At 42.3% G+C, this 14,709-nt stretch overlaps 1 protein-coding gene across 1 annotated transcript in view; it reads right to left on the bottom strand.

The window, feature by feature from the left end:
* Nucleotides 1-6,289: 6,289 nt before the first annotated feature.
* The window catches only part of TAF4 (TATA-box binding protein associated factor 4), a 39,924-nt gene continuing 31,504 nt past the window's right edge, over nucleotides 6,290-14,709 (bottom strand). Inside the window, exons 13-16 of the mRNA XM_055814318.1 lie at nucleotides 14,228-14,353; nucleotides 11,953-12,009; nucleotides 11,752-11,871; nucleotides 6,290-7,822 (exon numbers count right to left, since the gene is read on the bottom strand). Coding sequence (XP_055670293.1) covers nucleotides 7,655-7,822; nucleotides 11,752-11,871; nucleotides 11,953-12,009; nucleotides 14,228-14,353 — 471 coding nt within the window. The 3' untranslated portion in view covers nucleotides 6,290-7,654. The remainder of the gene's footprint in view (nucleotides 7,823-11,751; nucleotides 11,872-11,952; nucleotides 12,010-14,227; nucleotides 14,354-14,709) is intronic.

Below are 14,709 nucleotides of genomic sequence, written 5' to 3'. Positions count from 1 at the left end.
CATGAACTAAGCTACATTCCCCTTTCTCCCCTTCCCACTTTGTATTAATTAGCACTCAGTCAATGAATAATTTATACTTTGCCTTAAACAGAAAAGCATTCCCCTCACCCCAGCCTGTGGTTTGGGCAGGACCGTATCTCACGGAGGCGGGATGCAGGCGGGATGCAGGCGGGATGCAGGCTGCAGGGATGCGGCGTAGCCGGGCTCAGAGCACCACCTGCCGCCCGCCGGGTGCGGCGCCTTGTTAATGAACTAACGGCAATTACAGAGCAATTCCCAGCGGCGGGTTTCCATGTGCTCCCTCAGCAGGAATTCAGCCGAGGCGGGGCGGGGGGCGGTGTTAGCCCCCCATGGGTGAAGGCTCAGGACAGCACGGACCAGTTCCCCGCCCCCCCCCCCCCGCGCCTTTCCTTCTCCGCCACCCGCGGGGCACCCAAGCCCCAGTGCTGGGTGCTGACCGTGTTACTCTCTCCTACCCAACCCTGCGCTGACCCCGGGTTTCTGCCATTAAACTCATGCTGAGTGTTGAACTGCTTTGTCAACACTTTATTGCTCCCCACCCCCCCACACACCCCCTCACACTTCCTCTCCCAACCCCCCTTTCCAAATCCACCCACAAAATACTCCACAACAGAGACGCACGCTGGATGCAGCTGAAAAACACCCAGTGACTTCCCTTGAAGGAGCTATTGGCACCCGCACCCTCCAAGCGAGCATCCCCCTACGCGTGTCTCATGTGCAGGACGAGACCTGCGAGAGGCTCCTGGCCGCACAGTTGCAGGGATTCCCGCCAGCACCTCTGAGCAGCTCTGGGTGACAACTCACCCTCCCTGATCCCCCAAAATCAGCTTTGGAGACCTGCTGGGTCACAGGCCAGCCCTGCTGCCAGGAGAAGGGAGCTTCTCTGCCAGGGGGGCTTTTATACATAAATATATATATATATATATGCACATACTATATATATACACATATATATAAAGCAGAAACATTTAAATTTATATATGTGTGTGTGTCTGTGCATATGCATGTATTTATATAGAAATATATACACAAACACATATTTTAAGTGTATGTATATATGTGTAAATAAACAGAGCAGGCTGGGAGCAGGGGCAGCGGCTGGGTGCAGCCCAGGCCACCAGGAGCCCCGGGTCACGCAGCACCTCCTCACCTTCCCCCCACACTGGCAAAGCAACTTCATGAACCCACAAAAGGATCTGGCCAAGCCTGTAAAATCCCCCAGCCAGCCATTCCCATCGCAGGGGTGCGATGCCAGCACTGGGGGTGAGCCCTCCCCCCACCTCTTCCACGGCAGCTGCCCCCAGGCTGGACCCCACTCACCCCCCACGTAGCCCACTGTGTGCCCCCATTGCCAAGGAAACGGGGGATGCTGGCACAGCCCTGATTTGTGTTGTGTGGGTACCAGCTACCTGGTTTAGCTACTTTTAAAAATGGGGCTCATCTCCTGTGGGGTGAAGGGGCTCAGAGCTGCCAGCTCGCCCATCCCCAGGCAAGGCTGGGGAGAGGGGAAGGTCTCCCTTCCCTTCCCTTCCCTCCCAGCTATCAGCTCCTGCCCTCACCCCTGCCCACACCAGCTCTCCAGCGTTTTGCAGAGAACAAGGGGGTTTTGCTGGACTCGGGCTGGGCTTGCGGGGAGGAACAGGCCTCCCAGGGGCTTGGGGCAGGAGCGCGGCTGGACAGCAACAGTGTTCACCATCAGCTCTGCCAACACAACTGGTTTAGGGCTCTGCTCTAAGCACCTGACATAACTCTATCCCAGCTGAAACCAGGACAAGGTAATTTTCTTCTCTGGAGCTGGTACAGGGCTGGGTTTTGGATTTGGTATGAGAACAATGTCGATAACACACTGATGTTCTAGTTGTGGGTAAGTGATGTTTATCCTAAGTCAAGGGCTTTCCAAGTTTCCTGTGCTCTGCCAGTGAGCAGATGCACAAGAAAGGGGGAGGGGGCACAGCTGGGACAGCTGACCTGAACTAGCCAAAGGGACATTCCATACCATGGGACATCACTTGTCTTCCCAAGTCCCCGTGGTGCAGGAGCCCTGCTGCCCTGGGGGTGCTAGGCCTCTCCTTCTGTGGGACGTGGGGAACAAATGCCGTGTTCTTGCTTTTTTGCGCAGCTTATGCTTTACCTCCCCAGCTGTCTTTATCTCTGCTCACAAATTTTCTCTCTTTTACCCCTCTGGTTCTCTCCTCCATCTCACTGGGGCAGGGAGCAAGCGAGCAGCTGAGCTGCTGGCCAGGGTTAAACCACAACATTATCTGCATCAGGAATAAGCGCCGACACACAAAACGTACTCCCACCATTCAAGAAGTCAGAAGGACAAAGAAAAGCTACTATATGAAGGAAAAACCCCACATCAAATCACACACCACTGCTCTGTGCCAGTATGAAGAGAGCAAGAGTATCACATCTTTTTAGGCACTTAACTCCTATTTCTCAAATACAACCAACCAGCCCCACCAGCTCCACCTCTAAGTGAAGGGCTTTCCCCATAACTTACCCAGATTTTCCTGTCCTTCTCAAAGCGGAGTAAAAGAGCCCGAGTGCTAAACAGTGATATGCTTGAGACAATACTAGGGTTTTCATTTCCTCTTTAAAGAGGCTGTATCTAAACATCACCACATTGGTCTCCTGGGAAATTAGATACATTGTTCTTCACAGCCCAACATGCAATAATTGGGCAACGCTCCAATGTGGTTACTTGAAATTAGAGTACCAAATGCATCACAGTAAACTAGAAAGCACTAGCAACTTTTTTTTTTTTTTTGGCAACTTAATTTTGTTATTGAATTGGAAAAGTACGTAAGGGCTCAAGTAAAGCTATACAATACTTTCACAATGCAGTAAAAGTGAGATTTGTTATGCATTTATTCAGTGCTTTTGCAGAAGCACGGTACATATCACAGACCAAAGGCTGCTTGTGTTGTTTGTACAAGTTGTCTACTGACTTCAGAGCAGAGAAACTCCCAGGAGGAAACCAAACAGGGTGCAACCCAGCTCCTTACAGAAAGTAACAGTAAATAAGCCAAGCAGGAAAACAAAGGGAAAATGTGCACTGTTCCATAAGGAAAGCTGTTGCTGAAGTAGCAGAACAAAAGCAAAATCAGGTAGCAGCTATGAAGCACAAAGCCTCCCCTGCCGTGCGCCCCGAGCTCCTGCTCACACTCCCACGTCTGCAGCAGCACAGAGCAAGTTTCCCTCTGGAGCCACAGGAATACCTTTGACCGTAACTGAATTCCTAAAAGCAAGTTCTAAAGAACTCGCTGCCTTTCTCACAGCTCAGTATGCCACTGAGTAATACCACCACCAAAATAAAGGAGTGCTGGCTTGCTCCTCAGTCTCTGGTGCAAACCGTGCCCAGGTGGCAAGGGAAGAGCTGAGAGGGCAGGTTTGGGCCGTGGCAGCTTTGCAGCAGAGGGGCAGATCTGTGCTATTAAAATGCAATCTGAAGTCCAGTCCCACCGGCAGCCTGCAGGGTACTCCAACTGGGAGGACTTGGACACTCACCTACAGAGGTGGCACGTGTTAGGCAAGTTAAAGGCAGGTCAGCAAGGCAGAGCGGGCAGCAGCGTGCTGCCCTCCCAGTTCATCCCTTCAGCAAACAAACATCTTCCATATCTGCCAGCCCGGCAACTTTCACAAACAGGGAACATCACTCGCCAAAAAACCTCCCCAAATACCCAGAAGCCAGCCTTACGTGCAGTGCTGCTTGAATAACATTTCCAAAAACCTAAAGATTAGGATCAACCCCCAGTACCTGAACATTTTCCTCTCTGCACTTTATACCCCATTTCAATCCATTTGGCTGGCCTGCACTTGCCTAAAGCCCAAATGTGTAAAAATCCTTGCGCAAACACTGGAAATCTTCAAAGAAGGGATCCCTCCCGCTTGGAACACACAGCTGTAAGGGTTTGCACACTTACCTGGACAGCTGGACACACGCTCCCGGGAAGCGCTACTGCTGGAACCGTGATTACAGCTGTGTGCCCAGCCAAGCTGCCAACCTACCCCCAAAGGTTAAGCCTCTTCCCTGCAGATGGAAAAATAACTGTGAACATATGAATATGGTGAAGATTAGAATGGCATTAGACTTCTCACACCATTATTTGTAATTCAGACGATCTCAGAAGTATGGGGAATTTCTTGGATCACATGAAAATCTCCAGTAAAATCTTATTGTTTGATGGCATTTATCAGAGCATTCGTGCATGCATCTCTCACTGTGTATTTCATAGATGAAAACACATCTATTTAATTACATGCCCATGAAATACAGAAAACAGGCTGAATTCAGGGTACCTTATTATATCCTGTTTGTTCTGTTGAATTTTTGTGCTAGGAAGGGAATGTTACCAGCAGTTCAGGAACATTCCAGCTATGCACTAATCAAAGGTGTTAAAAAAATACAGAGACATCTAGACTCCTGTACAACAGGGTAGAAAGCCCACCTCTAGGTCACATACATGAATGCTGGTAAACTTACAGGCAAGAGAGAAGCAAGCTGTCCCCAACACTGAGCTGGAAGTGGCATTACAAAAAAAAGTAAAATAAGCCATTGTAGACACAGAGAGAGAGAGAGCGAGCCTCCCAGCTGTGGCCATCTTCAGTGCACGCACCCTCAGTTTTGAGGGCACTACAAAGAAGTTGCATCAGTCTTTGGATGAAGAGGGCAAAGAAAAGGGACAGGAAATTCCTTTGCAAATTTAACCCTCACTCTTTGGTGGAGCTGTGCAAGAGCAGGGGCCAGAAAAAGAACCAGCTTTGCTCCTTACAGGTCACTAATGCACAAGAGAAGTGCTGCTGTACACATGCATTGCCCTGTAAATGCCACCCCTCCTCCCTCAGCTGTGACTTTGCTCTGAAACGCAAACCTTCCGAGCAGCTTCAAAAATAGATACCATTTTTATCATTAAAAAAAAAAACAAACCACAAATTCAGCAACTGCTAAGCCATGAGAACAGCTCCTCAGCAGCATGCCCACAGCTACGAGGCACTGTCCACTCCAGCACCAACAATAAAGTGCCAATATCCCAGCCAAAAACTACACGAACTCGAACTACTGGAGGGAGGTGGACACCAACAGCTCTTCAAGACTAAAAGAAGGGAAATTTTAAAAAGCTGAGAAAAACTATATGGAGGGAAGGGCTGGCTGTGCACTTAAAAACCATGTTGTTATTTAAAACAAAGCCAAGAGCTACGGTCTTATAGAAGATTCCTCTCTCCTAAATCCCTTGGCCTCTCCAGCATATTTCTAAGCTACTACCTCTACCAAAGAGGGAGCGCGAAGTACAGCACACCATGTCATAACTTTAATTTTTCAAACATGCCTTACCTCCAACTTGCTATTTCCCAACTTAACCTGCCACAGCTTTGCAGATCCTGTGCTCCGTCCAGCGATGATTAACATTTACAACCAACACTCGTTACAGTTAAAGAAAGGCTACAACAGTGTTTCTTCCAAAAGTCAAAGTCGTTTTCTTTCCACTTAATAACATTATGCAACTTGAAAGACAGTTTGGCGTTTACAAACAATTAAAATCTTGTAGTCAGTGCCACGCGCAGCGCCAGGCCAGTACATCACTTCAGGCTAATCTGTTTTTCCAGAGACAATGGGACCAAGTCAGTGCCGGGCTGGGTGCCGGTGCAACAGCAGGTTGTAGTCTGTAGAAAGGTTTGTCTGTATCCAAGAAATAATTACCAAATTAATGTGATTTTTCCATTTACCTAATAGCAGGATTAGGCCCTCACAGTTGTGAATTATTACTTTTTGAAGCTGCTCGCGACAGAAAGCACGAGAAAGACACCTTCTCAGATTTTCACGTGAACAAACTAAAGCATCTCCCTGATTATATCCTTCCACAGCTGTGCTCCAAATTCTGTGTTTTACGTCACCCCTTCTGAAAAGCCACCACAGTTAATTGTGTTTGAGGAAACAGGTTGTGCTCAAGGAGAGAGTGTTTTATCAGACCTTCACTAGACAAAACCAAAATACTTTTACAATCTCTTCAGAAAGTTTCCCTGCTTAAAAAACAAAATCAAACCCACTATCCACTGATCTTAGTCCAAGATCCCCCAAGACAATGAGATGTAGAGAGTCACAAAGTTACGTACCTCCAAAATATTGACAAAACAATATAAAAAAAAAAAAACAACCAAAGTGCATCTTTAGGAAATGGCAACCCCTCAAGTAGACTAATCTTTTACTGTACCAAGAAAAATAAATCCAAGATGAGAAAAGATTTAGAGAGAAAAATACATTAGCAAATACAGATAAATTTGTTTTTAATAAAGGAGTTAATTTTCTTTCAATCCTATATAAAACAATAGCAATTAAAAACTTCATTTTTGAAAGTAAAATATTTACATATGAACAAGTAACTGTGCAAAATTTACATGAAAAAAAATGGAAAGACAGGATTTCCTAAAAGACGAAATAAAAGGGGTGTAACAGTTGTCAGGTGTTGATAAAAATACTGATCAGCATTCAGTTTACACGCAAGAGAGTTAAATTCTACCATGAGAGTTCACACAAAGAAAGCCAAAGTATTTACAGTCATAAAAGTACTATCAATAGACAATTTAATACAATAACCTCTGAAAATATAAAGAACCAATTAGTATATTTGTAATAAAAAAATAGGTACAAAGAAGGGACTTTGCTCTGGACATCTTTAAAGTAGGCCCACAGCTTGCATACAGTCTTTTAGCAAAATAATTATAGTTTACATAGCCATTTTTATGTTATGTGCCAAAAATTATGTACAATTACTGACAAAATACACCAACCATTTTTCGACACTTGATTCACACTGAGAAACAGTCTTTTGATGATTCCTCTCAACTCTGATTTTATTTAATCTAAGCTTTCACTTTAGCTAAAAAACACAGTGCAAGTAAAATATATTTATGCTGAAAAGGTTTCTCTTTTTTTCCTTTTTTTCCTTTTTTAACTTTACAGCTTTACAAACTATAGCAAATAAAATGCATTTTTACAGATGCTGCTAAAACATTCAGAAGTAACCCTCCTTTATGGGATTTCAGGGCCTCTAATAAGCAATAATGTGATTAAAATTGAGGTTATGTTTAAAATTAATTGTATATCCCTCTAGATTTTGAACATTTTGGGGAAAGATAAATATTCTTTAAAAAAAAATCAGTTTGCTTTGCTAACTGACTGTATAAAAAAAAAGCTAAATGAAATGAGGTCATCTGCTGTAGACATATCCTATGTAATTGATTTAGTTGAATAAAACTGAACTAAAATGCACAATTAATGTCGAAACTGCTACAGGGCTGACAAAGGGTAGCTAGTTATTTGCTAAACGATTCCGTCAGTCTTTATATATGGCTTGTTTGGCAAGAAGGCCACTCAATCAAGAGATGAGTTAAAATTTAATTGTCCTTTTATAGTATCCACAGGCCTTGTAAGTATCCTCACTGTTACAGAAACGTATTTCTCTTATACCGAAGAGTTTATTTATAAACAGGAATATAAAACTGTTCCATGTAAAGAGGTGGTTGTTTTTTAAACAATATCCCATTTGCTTGTTACAAAAAGGCGTAATTTGCAAATATATTAAAAAATGTCCTCAGGCGTCTCTCCGTCAAAAATACCTTGATCTTTTCCATTTTACTTAAGGAATGCTTTATATAGCAATAGTGAATGGCTTGTCTCTCGCTCATTTTCTAAACAAAATATGAGGTCCCTGAGGTTCACCCGCGTTATCCTTTGTCGCGTAAACTGTCTGGTTGTTCCAACTCCAGAGCTGCCTGGGACTGCTGCACTTGAACCAGATCCCTGGAAATGAGAACAGATAAATCAGAACATGTCAGTGCCCGGATATTCCAAAACTGTTCAGAGAAAACATGCAAAGTAAGAACTAAGTGACTACGTACAGGAAGCTACCAAACAGTATGCTGTACGCTACTAGATCAGAGATTTGGGTTTAATTCTTATCTATAAATAACAGTTGAACAATCAGAAGTATTCAGTGGCATTTCATATAGTCAGAAAAAACCCAAAGCACTGCTCTTATCTTTAGGAAGGCACTAACAGTAGACAATCCCAACAACCAAAACGGAAGAGACCATAATCTTCACAAGGTTGGTATACAGATCCAAGGGTAGCCCTGGCGTTCTTGATGAACTGGGGAGCAGTCCTATGCCCTGGACCACGAGGTCTTGAATAATGTCCTAGATCCCTTTACTTCATGGTTAGGGTGCCATGAGCTCTCCTTTTGGTGACAACAGCTGTAACCAAGGTCTGGATTATATTAAGAAGCAGCTATCCTAGACACAGTCAAGACATTCCCTAACGATCTCTGAACTCTTCTCCATCATTCAGCAACACTTAGCCCTCTGCGACACACTGGTAGTTTTCCAGCCATACTAATGAGATAAATAGCGTGTTATTGTATCTGTCACTTCAAAACAAACAACCAGGAGGAAAAAAAAAAATTAAAAAATCGTTCAATATCTTCAGTGATACCCACATCCTTCAGCTATTTAGATGTAAACTGCCCGTTAAGTGAGTTATAAAGCAAGTCTGCTGGGGCTAACGCCATACATTTTCACTTGCAGAAATCACCGTTCTGGTAGGATACATACAATTAATGCAATTCTACAACTTTTATGCTTTCCTTTCTACAAGCAAGGAAATCCTGGAGTGCTTTAAAGCTATCAGCCATCAGAATCATCAGGAACACCACATAGTAACAAGGTATCTCTCTCTTCCAGTGAAGACTTGGATTTGATCACATCCTGCGCACATGGTACCGCAAAAGTGATCCTGGTGCCAGAGGGACGCAGCCTGGCTGGCAGCTGCCAGAAGGGCATGGTCCAGCAAGGACAGCTAAAGGGCAGCGCGGCTCAGAGCATCAGCGACCCAAACCGCGCTGAAGCATCCATCCTCCACCCTCCCTGCCTCCCGGCTGTGGCAGCAGGATGGCACAGGCACCAGTAGATGGCACACAGAGACCGAAAATGCAGCTTTCACCGCGAATTTTAAAGTCGGGAGTCTTTCTGGCAGTTGCCTGTTGCCTATGCCTTGCTCTCTGTGTATTTATGGAAATAATGAAGGTGTTCTGAGTGACTAGGCACAGGTTATACTTCTGTGGCTTATCTATGGATTCTTTTCTTTCCTCCAGTTTACTAGAACAATGTTTTCTTTTCATTTTTAATGGAACTTCAATATTTAGTGACACCAGAAGGTCAAAACACGCTCCACTAGTGAATAAAATTTTATCTGCCTAAAAGTTTGAGAATTTTAAAATATTGTTCTAAATAAGAATACCCCAGACTTGAAAAAAGCAAAAACTTAAGAGTAGTGCAAAAGCCGTGTGAACAAGCTGCTGAGGCTCACACTAATACAGTCCTCTCTACTCGTGGAAGTAGTATATTTATGATCAGTGCACATTACTAAGAAACAAATCTAAACCTGTGCTAGAAATTACTCTCTCTGGGTTAGTAGTATACCGCGCTCAGTGCAGGTGTTACTGCTTCACCACACTGCTAACAGTGAAGTCAGGCTTTTGTTACTCAAGCAAGTTACCTGTTGAACCAGTGAGCATCAAATCACTGAAATCCTGTAGTTAGAACATAGTTTAAAGGCTGGATTTTCAAAGGGGTATTTTAAGGCACTTGGAAATTAGGCACCTAAGTTGTACATCAACTGCAATGGAAATTAGGAGATGCAGGAGAGCACTGGATGCTAACTAAATTTTCTCAAATATATACATATGACTATAACAGGACAACAGAAAGAATGGCTGGAAGGACTTTTAATTTGGGGGGGTTTAAATACTCTTTAGTAGAAGCTCAAGCCTGATTTTATTACGCAGACTATAATACTTCAGACGCAAAGGTAAAATTTCAGGAGTCTTTGAAGGCACAAAACTATGCTACTCCTGTAGGCATGGAGTAAGTTAAGATGCTTTTTGGTAACTTTCAATAAAATCACACTGACACAAAGCTCTAAAACCGACAGCAACCTGTTTTGTTGAATTTTGAAACAAAACAGCACAATTACTACTTAGAAGTGATTTTACATGTAATTAAGATTCAGCATTCCTAGACATCAAAAGCTTGCATTTACAAATCTGTGTCTAAGTAATGACAAACCTTATTTTCCACACTTCTTGTGATATGCCTTAACTACAAACTGTACACAAATGGTGACAAGTGGAGCTCAATTTAAAAATGTCAAGTAACACAGCAGCCAAAGCACAGCTGTGAGTCTATCAGATCAAAAGCAACTGGTTCTTAATTAAACAGACAAAAAGATTAGATTTCCAGGGAACCTGTAGTTAATTGGTTAACCAGTAAGTGATTAATATGGGATAATGAAATTAGTCAGATTTAGATGAAATACAAGCACGTGTTCACAGTAGATGTAAAATACATTCCATAACCTGACATTAACAGACTATTAACATTGCACAGTTGAGCATGCATAAGTAAGCAATGCCAACATTAACGCTGCATGAGATACTCGGGCATATTCCTCAGAGACAACTTCATTTATATACACATCTATCTTGTGGAAGTGCCACATTCTGTGAGTTTTATAATTTTAAACCACATTTATAAGCCTTTAACACCGTAATTTGTCAACTTATATAAAAGTAAGTCTTATTATCAGAAACAGGCATTTTAGTAAATTTCAGAACTACTTTGAAAGATGCTCGAGGCTTGATTTTTTTATAAATAAAAACATTTACTACTATTCAGATTGTTCTCTAACATTTTATATCAAGCACATAGAAATTATTGCTTCTAGCAATTTAGTACAAAACAAGGTGAGTTCTTTTGAAACAAGAGGCTTTTCTACAGTATAAATGCTTCATCACTGAAAATTTGAAGTGGTCAGGGAGTAATAATCAAAATTATGAAACCATTCCTATCCTGTCACTTGCTGTTAGTCACAAAACTCTGCAGGGAAAAATCCTCACGTTATGAAGAGAGCTTTTGGCCCTGAAAATTCAACTTTTAAGAAGCTTTGATTCTTTTTAAACACTAGAGAAATCCCACATTGGATGTCTTCCATACAGAAAGCAATTTTATACCATTTCATGTTTATTAACTTGTTTAGAAATACAGCAGATAATTTAAATTTGGGTAGATTGGTAGACTAACATTAAACTAACCAGATACCGAGCATACTAACAGTACTTTGCAGAGTTTTTAAAAGGCCAGACTGAACAGCAGAATATACAAAGGACATTCAAGATCATCATGATCAGATGGAATTCGTCAAACTAATCTGCTGTAGAGATAGCTAAAACTAAGGCAAATCAAGAGCTGAAGAAAGAAATTAGGCAAGTTCCTATAACCTGAAGCTACAGCTGTCTAATTTAGCAGCGATTCAATTCTACCACTGCACCCACCTCAGCAGCATTACTCTGCACTTGTTTTAGTTAGACTGGCTACAACCACAACAATCTCTTCTCAAAACTACGGAGGTCCAAAAAAGCAGAGACTTGAGAGAACAGCAGTGGCTTTTCTAACATTCCTCTAGTTCCATGAATCAGGGAATGACAAATCAAATTCTATTCCTTATGCCACCACACAGACATTAAAAATTGATCCCAGCTTTGGAGCAAGCAAATCTGAACATAAAATACACTTCTGCTGCTCAAAAAACTTCCACAAACTAGGGAAAAAGCTCTGAACAGAAGGATTTTTACAGAGGCTGATGCAGCAAAACCAAAGATTACAATTACACTGTACCTCTGTCCCTGATCCAGATCCTGATGAATCTAGTTTTCTTTTCTTTCTGGGACCGATTGCAGCTAATGCAGTCAAGTTGGCATCCCTCTGTCTCATCTGTGCTAGCTCTTGTTGCTGCATCTGCATTTGCCAGAACAAACAGAGTTAATTATTTTTCTTTCAATTTCCAAAATAAAAGTTCATGTTAAGGTGAACACTTACCTCCTTGGCCTTCTGTTTCAATCTAAGCTGTTCTGGATCTTCTTGTCGAGATCGAGACTATGTTGATAAAGGAGGAACATGGAATGGTTGGAGAAAAAGAAAGAAAAATAAATTTGGTTACAAAAGCAGTTAAAGACTCTAAGTTTTACATAGCACATGAAAGTTTTTCTTAAACTTCAGCAGGAAACAGAGAATACCTACAGCTCCCAGAGAGGGCAACAGGGGAAAGCATTTCCAGAAATTAAAAGTAGTTTTCCATTTCTTAGTTTCAGATACCTACTTTTGAAAAAGCATCCCCTTTTTCAGCTTTATTAAAAATAGCAAAGCAATAGCTAAGCATTAATGCCTTTAACAAAACCATTACAAAAATATTGCACAGATCTGAATTGAAATGCACACACTTTGCATATGAAAAAAGGAATTAGACCTGTACTTTGTGGAAAAATTCCTCCCCTTGCTGTGTAACTACGCACTTACTAAGAACGTATCTTTCTGCTATACCTACACACAATTCAGATTCCAATTGGAACAAACTACCGCTGACCAACAGACCATTTACATTAGCAATTGCCCATTTTACTTAAGCACCTACAATTACTTCTATTTATCATATTTTTCAAATCATAGAATCATTTAGGTCTGAAAAGACCCTTAAGGTCATCGAGCCCAACCGTTAACCCGGCGCTGCCAAGCCCACCACCAACCCACGTCCCTGAGCGCCACATCTACGTGTCCTTTAACCCCCCCAGGGCTGGTGACTCCACCACGTCCCTGGGCAGCCTGTCCCAGTGCTGGGCCACCCTCTGGGGAAGGAATTTTCCCTAATATCCAACCTAAACCTTCCCTGGCGCAACTGGAGGCCGTTTGCTCTCGTCCTGCCGCTTGTTACCTGGGGGAGAGACCGACCCCCCCTGCCCACCCCCTGCTGTCAGGCAGCTGGAGAGAGCCCTCAGCCCCGCTCAGCCTCCTGCTGCCCAGGCTGAGCCCCCCAGTGCCCCCAGCCGCTCCCCACCAGCCTTGTGCCCCAGCCCCTTCCCCAGCCCCGTTCCCGGCCCTGGACACGCTCCAGCCCCTCAGGGTCTGTCCTGCAGGGCCAAGCCCCAAAACAACACAGTATTTGAGGTTCAACCTCACCAGAACGAAAGTAACAGAACATAAAATTTCGGCAAACTTTATTGTCCAATACTATTAACACACATTCGCCAGTTAGGGGGTTTTGCTACGTATATCAGTTGTCTTAGTTAACTTCTTGGAAAAAAAATAAAACTGGAAACACTAAGAACTTCAAGACAGTCTTTCATCTGTACTCTCACATAAAGCAAGGCTAACTATATTCAAACAAATCCTGACTGTTGTTAATCCCATACATTCTTTAGACCAGCAACAATATCAACTATTTTAATTCAGTGCTCAAGTAACCTTAAAATACTACACTTTTCCTAACGATTAACCTATGTCTTTCCTGCTGCATTTTAAGTGCAGCAAACTGAATTACATGAATGTGCAAAGCACAGTCATGAAGACTTATGTCTCACCCCAGTCTTTTTTCTTCTGAAGTAAATGGATTTACTCTCTAATCTTACTTTATAGGTCACATTTTCTAGACCTTTAAATTAATTTCCTCCTGAAGTCTACTTTGTGTAGGGCCCAAAAACTGGATTGAGTATTCAAGCTCAGGTCCAACAGGAACCAACTGAAACAGAGGTGTTAGTTCACAACTTGCACTGCACTACAAAAACTGGATTTTGACGTTATCAACTCATAGGAGACCACAAACCCAACAGAAACTTTAAGTTGTTTTGTGAATTATTTCTAGAGTGTTCCTGCCTAGTCATATTGAACCCGTATTCAGGTCACTGACTAAAACTACAAAGTCTAATGCTTACATTTACTGCTTCCTATTTACTGTACTTCTCCAACTTGCAAAAATCTTTTTGAATCTATTTCTACTCTCCAAAATACCTGTAACCTCTCTATTCTATTTAAGAGTACCACCAAGCTATAAAATTTATCTTTTTCACAACACAAAGTACAACCCCCTAAGTTTTAAGACCTACTTTGATTTGGGAACATGCAATGAGACTGGCAAAGAAGCTGTCTCACATGCTTTACCATGAAAAGCAGAACAGAGCTCTAGCTGAAGAACACATTCATCAAGCTCCATCTTTGAAGATTAGTCTTCCCCTTCATTGCAAGTGCTTTAGAATGAAAAGAAACTGCAGTTTTGACGTCAAAAATGACACTTTGCAAACGTGTGTGAAATCCAAGCACTTGCCTTTGCTGCACGCATTAAAATTTCCCTTTCTTGTTCATCTTTACGCTGCTTTTCTATTTGATCAAGTTGTTCAAAGAACTTGAGCTGTGCCCGAACGTCACTTGCTTGTTCGTATCTTTCATCATCCTGAAAACACGGCAAATATGTTTCTCATTACATTTCTTAACAAAGCTGTTAGATTGTACTGCACTGTAGAAGAACATATACATTTAAAAGCTCAAATGTTCACTTCGTCCTTTTCAAACAAATAGCAAGGATGTATTTACACCAGTCAAATCAGCTAGAATTCTTAAAAGCATTTTGTTCTATTCCATGAATCATCAGATTTTGACTTCTAACTAATATCATCACAGCTTTAACCTCATGAACATACTTCACAGAGCTGTGTGGGTTCTTTAAACGCTGTTTAGGCATTTGCATTTATTAAGAACACACATCTGTCAGATAGCACTCTCTCGGGAATTCAAAGCAGTGCTTTTATC

Source organism: Falco peregrinus, chromosome 9 (genome assembly GCF_023634155.1).
Source record: "Falco peregrinus isolate bFalPer1 chromosome 9, bFalPer1.pri, whole genome shotgun sequence".
Taxonomy (NCBI): domain Eukaryota; kingdom Metazoa; phylum Chordata; class Aves; order Falconiformes; family Falconidae; genus Falco; species Falco peregrinus.
Note: the sequence above shows the minus strand (reverse complement) of the source record. Positions and strands in the feature narration are given on the sequence as shown.